General features: G+C 44.4%; 1 protein-coding gene across 3 annotated transcripts in view; it reads left to right on the forward strand.

Annotated features, from left to right (window-relative positions):
* csnk1a1 (casein kinase 1, alpha 1) overlaps positions 1–5,141 on the forward strand; it is a 38,332-nt gene extending 33,191 nt beyond the window's left edge. For all 3 annotated transcript variants that reach the window (XM_075480814.1, XM_075480816.1, XM_075480817.1), the window contains one exon: positions 4,400–5,141. In XM_075480814.1, the coding sequence (XP_075336929.1) occupies positions 4,400–4,407 (8 nt within the window). In that variant the 3' untranslated portion in view covers positions 4,408–5,141. The remainder of the gene's footprint in view (positions 1–4,399) is intronic.
* Positions 5,142–8,958: the final 3,817 nt, after the last annotated feature.

Consider the following 8,958-nt stretch of genomic DNA (forward strand, 5'->3'; position numbering starts at 1 on the left):
GGTGGACACTGAAAACATTGTTCCATGACGAGGCTCCATCCTGCAGAGCTGATCTGTCAGATGCTGAAAGAAAGACGGAACCTGACTGATGAAGAATATTGTTTTTATCAGTGAAGCCATCAAAGAATTCAAGCTGGCAGAAAGTCAGAGGAGCTGAAACTAAGGACTGAGTGGGACTCTTTTGGTTAATGATTCCGTCATTTTTTCCCTCTACTTTATTGGGAAAAATTACATTTTTGATTAACTAAAACTGAACATCCTCCATGTGTGGTGATTCCATCATTCTTGTTGGGGTTGTACATTACTGAAGCCACCATACATTTTCCTAGTATCAGTGATAAATTAACATGGGAATATTGCAGTGTAACGTACCCAATGTAGGACTGAATGTGGAAGTGGGGTGGAATGACAAATGTGTCAGAAAAACTTAAGAAGCAAACACACAAGTGACTACAGAACTGAAGCAAGACCTACAGCAAGGCCAGAGACATACTGAACAGTTAGTCATTCCAACTGACCTCCATGTGTTTGCGCTCACACTGTTTCTACCAGTCGTGTATTTGCTCGGGTATCATCTGTTATTCTCCATCTCTCAATATCTGAGCTTTTTCCTGATTTCTGAAGCCTTTTTCTGTGGTTTGGAAGAATTTCTGCTGGTAACTGTCAGTTTTTTACATCTGTTATGATGCATAACCATGGCAACGGGGAGGTTGTTAAGCTGTTGGAGCAGCTAACTGAGCTTTCCAAAGTAATGCCAGGAATAAGACCCCAAATCCAGATGAGTTGAAGAGGAGATGTCTCAGATGCAGAGTGGCGAGAATGGGGAGAGAAGGTTAAACCGATTCATCCCTTCATCATCATGGGAAGTGTGAAATCACTGGTGGATAAAATGGACGAGCTTGGAGCCCTGATGAGGATGCAGCAGGAAGAGACCTGGTTGCAGGAAGAACTCCAGCTCTGCTCAGCTGTAAGACCCCGGGCAGACAGAGACTTCAGACAGAGGTAACGCTAAAGGTAAAGGAGGAGGGTCACAGAGCTGATTAACAGATGGTGGAATCCTGGACCTGGTACTGAGAAGGAGCGTCTCTGCACCCCAGATGTTGAACTGCTGGCTGTCCATGTTGTCCACTGAGAGTTGACCTGTGAGAGAAGCAACACCCCCACTCACTGACGGAGATCTCTGAAGATTTCCAACACACCTTCCTCTCTGCTACACGTCAACTTTCTACATCTCTGTCAGCTTATTTATTTTGTTATCCATCTGCAGCAAAAGCACATCTTTAATAAAAATACTGAAGTGATGTCATTTCCTGTCAGGGAGTAACGAAATATTCGTGAATTGAACTGAATATCTGTGCGTGACGCTGTGGTAAACATGTCTGTTGCTGTTGTTAGGTCCAATTTAAAGATGGTTTAAAGCTGTTAAAATGCCAGTTTCAGTGTTCTGAAGGGCTTTAAAGGCCTACAGAAAGGTGATTTTTTTTTTTTTTTTTTTTTTTTTTTTTTTTTTTTTTTTTGCACAAAACTGAAATAGCAGATCGATTCCTTATATACCATGGAATTTTTTTATGATTTTAAAATAATTTTAGGCCCCTGGATAGTCCTGATTAGGCCCAATAAACTATCACCACATTTGACTCGAATTTGGCAAACTGGAACGACAGGTGCGTGACGTCACGAGTGCCAGCTGCTGGAACAATCACCAGTAGTTCTAGTAGCGAAGCCAGCAGTTTGCCAGACCTGGACAGCTTCTTCACAGTAAATTTCGATGTGTGCCGCGGGACGTCGCTTGGAAATATAAAACGTTGGGTTCAGTGCAGTTTTTATTGCGAGTAGATGTACGAAGTGTGTGTGTTGCCCTCAGCACCAGCAGCTCACACCATCGGGGGCAGAGGAAGCAGAGAGACCTGCGGTCGGACAGGAATCCACCTGGCGGAGAGCGAACACACTCTCCACCAGGTGGAGAGTGGAAATCAGCCGGCAGAGCGATCATGTCCACGTCGGGGCTCTTGATCATCGCTCTGCCGGCTGATTTCAGGGCAACCATCCCGCGGTGTGTCCGCTCTCCGCCAGGTGGATTCCCCCTGAGTGTCCGCACCGCAGGGAGCTGAACACGGCGGGATGGCTCCGGCTGATTTCACCAGAGAGGAGGCAGGCGGACAGGGAAGCACAGACACAAGTTCCGACCGCAGGTCTCTCTGCTTCCTCTGTCCCCGCAACATTTGAAACTTTTCAGGTGAGAAAGTAGTCATTTAGATCCCCAACGTGTTGAAAACCTGACAAAATACCGGCTGTTTACCATTTTGTTCCGACGAATTCGGCGCTGCTAAAGCTAGCCGCAGTGAGCAACGCACTTCCAGTTATTTTGACAAAATAAAATACCCTTTGCCTTTTATCATAGGGAAAGCCATTACGTGCTGTTGTTTTGAAAACAGGAAGTGAACCTACCCTCGTTGTAGCTAGCTTGAAACTGCCGTTTTGACAGGAAATGACGGTATGCCGGGTTGCCGCCGTCCTGCAGTGATTTTTTTTTGATTTATTTGCTTGCTTTTGATTTCTTTGCTTGAGCCCGAAAGTCGCTAGATTATTTTTTTTGTTGCCAGAGATGGCCAAAAGTCGCTAAATTGGCAACACTGAGGCAGCCAGGAAAACCCATGGCACTTGTGACGTCGCACGGAAGCCCCGCCCCCAGTCTGGAATTCCAGGAAGGTTTCCTAGCGGCAAATTCAAAATCGCAAATTTCATGCCTTTATGAAATGTTTTGGTGTAGTCCAATGATCATTATTGTTCCTCTGTGTATGTATTATCATTATGTATTGGGTGTAGTGTCAGCTTTCTGTAGGCCTTTAAAGCTTCAGCAATGTCGTGTGCATGTAATGAGGCTTGCAATTGCAGAAATACCAGCAGAAAAGGGAGTTTAAAATGGGTCTATAATATGAGGTTTGAAGTGTCCAGGTTAGGCTTTCTGAAGCAAAGTTTAAAAAAAAAAAAAAAGCTCATCTGAGCATTATTCATCATGTTAACTATGATGAGTGCATAGGAACAGCTTAGAATTCACCTTATTTTCATCAAAAGGGATGCTTTCCCCTGAGTTTAGGCACCTTCTCTGGGGTGGTGGACCATTACATTTTACATTTGTCCATTGAGTGTGAGAGCCACTGTCCAGGACACGATGCCAAAGATTCAGGAATGCATCAGGAAGATGGTCCCCAGTGGTTAGGGGGATTTCCTCCTTCTGACATGAGTTACCATGCCAACAGAAGAGTTGTGCACAGACAGGAGCAGCTGATTGAGCTTTTTAAGTGTCAAGTAATGCCCGAAAAAGACCCCAAATCCCAGACTGACTACAGAGGAAACGCAATGGGTGTCAGCCAGGAGCCAGACCCGGAGAGAGGAGGAGGACGGGGAATCCAGCTCTGCCCTCAACACTGATGGGTAATGTGAGAGCGCTGGCAGATAAAGAATGCAGTCTTGTGCATTTTACAGAGTCTGATCTACTGGGCACGAACACCAAAGGTGGAGGCATCGCAGTGCTTGTTCACAGATGGTGTAATCCTGGACATTTCACTGTGAAGGCAAAGATCTGCACCCAGAACACTGAACTGCCAGCTGTGAGTTCACATCCATGTTATCCACCAGGAGAGTCCAACTGTGTTAATCAGTAGTGGTGTATATATTCTGTGTCTGTGATGTCACCGTCTGTCTCTGCCAGGCTACAAACGCAACGCTGCACTGCATTCGTGGAGATTTCAACCGAGTCTCCCTCTGGGCTACACCACCAACTGTCAACTGCTCCTCCAGAGAGAATAAAAACTTTAAAATACGCACACAGGTCATCTGCCTGTCCTCCATTAGGGAACCCAGAGCACCCTCTAAGATGGTTTGCATTCAGTGTCCAGTTGTCCTGATAGGCTAAAATATATGGAAGATTTCCCTGAGAGGAGCAAAAAAACAACAACCCATCAGCTGGCCATCAGAGCGAGGAAGGGTGGCCATCTGACTGACCAGCTGGGGGTTGAGAGGACAGGAAAGGGGGACAACAAGCACCAGGCCAGGGATGCCTGCTGAGGAGGAGGAACACAAGTTAATGACAACAATGATGTCACATGTACATGGAGAGGGAAGAGGGCAAAGAGAGCAGGAGGTCCCAGCCATCTAGGCCTAAAGATGTTTCAGGGTCACCTGAGCCATCCCTAACTATAAAACTATAAAATGTATCAGAAAGGAAAGTTTAAAGCCCGATCTTAAAGGTAGAGGGTGTGGTCCCTCCAACAAATCCACTCTTTCTGTCTGTTTTTGCTTCATCCTTCCATGCGGTCCTGTTGTCTGCTCCCTGCTTTGAGACGCCGGCCTGGGGCACCACCTGTTGTAATGAAGCCGTCTCTGTTTGTGTCTGCAGGGTTCTGATCCCATCCCATCCCTGACCAGAGCTGCTGTTGGAGACCAGGACCAACAAGTCTCTCTTCCTGGACAAGCGGCAAACAGAAAGTCTGCGTCTTTTCTTCCTTCATAAGTATCTATGTAATGGAAATATATAGATTTACACAAGCCTTTGTCAGTTGTGTTATCTATATTTTCATATGTGTATAAATCATAAAATTCCACTGGGGATTTTTTTCTTTTTTTTTCTTTTTTCTTTTTTTTTTTTTTTAGGATGTGGAGGCTGTAGCCGCCTTCCCCCACCCCAGACACCCCCTCCCCATCTGTTTGTCCTCTGCATTGACTTTTTTTCTTTCTGAGGTTTCTTTGGAGACTGGTTAAGATAGTCAGCTGAGCTTCTGTTCTTCTCTCCCAGTGGAAACATCTCAGATCATCTTTCCCTCCTCACTCCTTAATTATTTCACTCCTCCTTTACCAAGTAAATGGTAAAACATGTAAACTTAAAAACCTATTCTTTTTGTTTCTTAAATGATTGAATGATTCAACCCTGGATGTTTATTTACAAAAAGAAAACTGTTGGACTTTTTTCTTGTTTTTGTTTTCTTATGGTGATTAAGAGTCTGCCTGTTGATAATATAAGGAGCCAATGGTAGAATGATACTTTTGCTCTCTCCCTCTGTCTAGAGCTCTGAATAACTAAATCTGTTGTAAAACCTATGGTCTTCTCCAAAAATGCCAATAAAAACGTTACTTAACTTGGACCATCAAGCCCAAGTTTTTCTCGTCCAGCTGCGGGAAAAAGAGTGGAACACGAATCCGCAGCCATGACTGATTTGTGGTGTTTTCAGTTGTTTTTCATCACTTTTATTTCACATTTAGTTGTCGGTTTTCCACAGATTTGCTCTGCAGCTGTTAGATGTTCTTGCTAAGTGAACATTACAGAGTACACACTGGCTGTGTTTTAAAACGCATACTACATACCTCCATACTGCATACTCATCGATCAGACAGTATGCAGAGCGTTTACCCACAATGCATTTCGCTCCTGCCCGAGCCGAAATCAGCCGGGCTGAAGCTGATTTCTCTTAAGCTCTAAACTCTGTAAACTTTAGCAACATTTGAAACATTTTCAGGCGAGAAAGTAGTCCTTTAGACCCCCAACGTGCTGAAAATCTGACAAAATACCGACCGTTTACAATTTTGTTCCCACGAATTCGGCGCTACTAAAGCTAGCCGCAGTGAGCACCGCACTTCCGGTTATTTTCACCAAATAAAATACCCGTTGCCTTTTATCATGGGGAAAGCCATCACGATACGATAACGGTGTTTTTGTTTTGAAAACAGGACGTGAACCTACCCTCGTAGCTAGCTTGAAACTGCCGTTTTGAAAGAAATGACGATCGGCGACGTTACGTTGCATCTTGGGTAGTTTGAGTATGAGTAGTAACCTCATGATGCATACCCAACATTTCGGCGAATCTAGTATGCATCCGGGAACTTCTCGCATACTAACTCAGACAGTATGAGTAGTGGGAGTAGTATGCGGTTTCGAACACAGCCACTGATTCACACTGATGTACAAGAGCCCAGGGTGGCAGATATTGCAGCGGGTAGTCTGCCAGTCATATTTCTGAATAGATCTTTGCCCAGAGGCCGTCTGCCTCTGCAGGGGAATAGAATAGAATAGGGAAGTGGATGTATGGAATAAATAATACTTGATCAGTCCTCAGAGGGAAATTGGACAGCTGCTGTACGAGTTGCCGAGGACAAAGAAAATGAAAAAGGATAAACATGAGCTGGCAAACTGTTGGAAAGTGTAGCGGAGAGTCTGTTACCTGGCAACAACTGAGCTGATGATGTCACAGCCAGCATCAGCGGGTAATAAGTGCATTTGGCTTGGCTCTGAACTGCACGGGATTTCCGACGGTCCTGAAGCGATGCATGTTGGGCAGTCTTGTCCCTCGTGCTGAAGAACATCACCTCATCAGGTGTCATGAGATGGAGGCGGCTGCATGCGGCGCAGGTAAGGCGTGGCACTGTAGATCCACCTCCACCTTTTTATTGTCAGGGCCTCTGAGTCATGTTGTGTGCTTCTCAACTTTGAAGTTAGAATGAAACAATAAAGATAAAGTACAAATGATCTGAAATGTGGGAGGGGCTTTCTAAAGCTGTTTTGTATCACCAAACTTTCCGTTCCTCTACACGAACCAGTCTTCCTGAACTGAGAACTCATTTAGAAACCCCATTTTTACAGAGCTTTGATCTGGAATAACACCTTTATTTTGTGTAAAGGGACATTTTTCCTCCTGCACTTGAGTGGAGAGTTTGATCCGTTGTACATTTGATGGAAACTAACAAACCTTCAGTCCAGTGAATTTACACCTAAATTTAATGTAAAGTGCACAGAAAAAAAACAATGGTTGGTAAGTATTGCAAAACTGAGAAAAAAGGCTTTTTTAAAAATATTTTATTTCTTCATGTGGAATGGAAAATCTTCGCCTTGCAAAAAGCACACTTACAGAAAGATGTGGGGTCTTACAGAATGTTCATTCTGCTTTTTTTTCTTTTTATCTAAACAGATTAGGCTAAATAAACTGTTGTTCAACAGCTGACTATTCTGGCTTTGTAGAACATACTTTAATAGATAAATCAATTAAATTAAATTTACATCAAATTTTTATTCCCCAATCAAGTAGAGGGAAAAAATTATGGAATTTTCAAAAAGAATCCCAGTCAGGTTCCATCCTTCTTTCAGCAGCTGACAGGAGTCAGTGCCTGCAAGGTGCCCAGGTCCAGAAAAAGCCCAGATCATCAGCCCTCCACCCCCGTGCTTTACAGTTGGTGTGAGGTGTTTGTGCTGATATGCTGTGTTTGGATTCCTCCAAATGTGCTGCTGTGCATTATGAGCAAACATCTCCACTTTGGTCTGCTCTGTCCAAAGGACATTGTTCCAGAAGTCTTGTGGTTTGTTCAGATGCAGCTTTGCAAACCTAAGCTGTGCTGCCATGTTCTTTTTAGAGAGAAGAGGCTTTCTCCTGCAGCCCTTCCAAACAAGCCATACTTGTTCAGTCTTTTTCTAACTGTGCTGTCATGAACTTTAACATGCTAACTGAGGCCTGCAGAGTCTGAGATGTAGCTCTTGGCTTTCTGACCTTGAGGTGACCTTGCTGGGATGTCCACTCCTGGGCAGATTGACAGCTGTCCTGAATGTTTTCCACCTGTGAATAATCTTTCTCTCTGTAGAATGATGGACTCCAGATAGTTTGGAAACGGCCTTCTAACCCTTCCCAGGTTGATGGGTAGCAACAGCTGCTTCTCTGAGATCGTTGCTGATGTCTTTCCTCCTTGGCATCGTGTTAACACACACCTGGATGCTGGAGGCCAACAAACTGAGAAAATGTCCGCTCCTGTGTGTCCATGAAACATTATTATGTAACCAGACGCATTTAGTTTGATCATCTGGATGGGTCCGGCGACACATCGTTTGACAGGGTGAAGCTTGGAGAGGCAGATGAGTCTTTCGTAGTGTGCTCACCTCTCTCTCCCTTGGCTCCCTTGGCTCCCGTGCAGGCCACAGCAGCAGCAACAGTTGTGCGTGCAGGGCAACAGTTGCTTTTGGTAGGGCAACGTGCTTATGGTAGGGCAGGTAGAATGTCGAGTATTCTGGTCTCATGATGCATCCTTGCTGAACTTGGATGCAAACCACTTTATTCAGTGTCGTAATAAATCCAGTTTCAATGTTCTGGTGTTTTTTTAATTTTTTTTTATTCTTAAATTCTTCTTCCCATTAGACTAGATTCAGGGCCTGATTATTTTGAATGGATTGTACCATTAACTGCCTCGACGTGGTCTAACAAACGGTCACACATTCAAACACTGATGGATGCATCACTGGGTTCATTTGCCCAAGATCACTTAAACGTGTGACCCAGGGAATCGAACCACCGACTTAGGTACAGCAAAGGCTCTGAGGACGGATCAAACATTGTGCAATATTTGAGTTTGTGTGGTCATCAACTGAGTTAGAGGTGGTATGATTAGCATTCTAATGAACTGGTGCCTGCTTATGTGACCCTGAACTAACATGTTGTTTTGGTGTTCATGTGATTTGGAGACATCAAAGTGTGCTGGGTTAGAAGTGTTTAGCAGAACTTTCAGTATTCAGTGTGTAATACATTTGATGGGTACCTCCAGTTCCAGTTTATGCCCGCCTCTTTTTTTCTTAAGCCATCTGTTCCTATTCTTCTCCTGTTTCCCAGATCTTTCAGCAGAATGCTCATGATCTACTCTTTTGAAAGCAGTTCTAAGATCAAGGACAGCTCAAACAACATAGGATCTGAAGTCAGCATGTTCTTCTAAACCTTGTTCTTCTAAGCACTGATGGAGCCTTTCCAGATGAGCATGTTTCCAGCTGCAGTCCATAGGCACTAATCCACCACTGTACCATCAGAGAGCTGGTAACCAGCCGGCCAAAAGTGGAGAGATCTGGTGCCTCGTGGCAGCAGCGGCCACTACGCTGGTTGCATTGTTTTGGATTACATGAAAGATCTTCAGGGAGTTATTGGACAGCAGCTAGGA

The sequence above is a fragment of the Odontesthes bonariensis genome, chromosome 13 (assembly GCF_027942865.1).
Source record: "Odontesthes bonariensis isolate fOdoBon6 chromosome 13, fOdoBon6.hap1, whole genome shotgun sequence".
Taxonomy (NCBI): Eukaryota; Metazoa; Chordata; class Actinopteri; order Atheriniformes; family Atherinopsidae; genus Odontesthes; species Odontesthes bonariensis.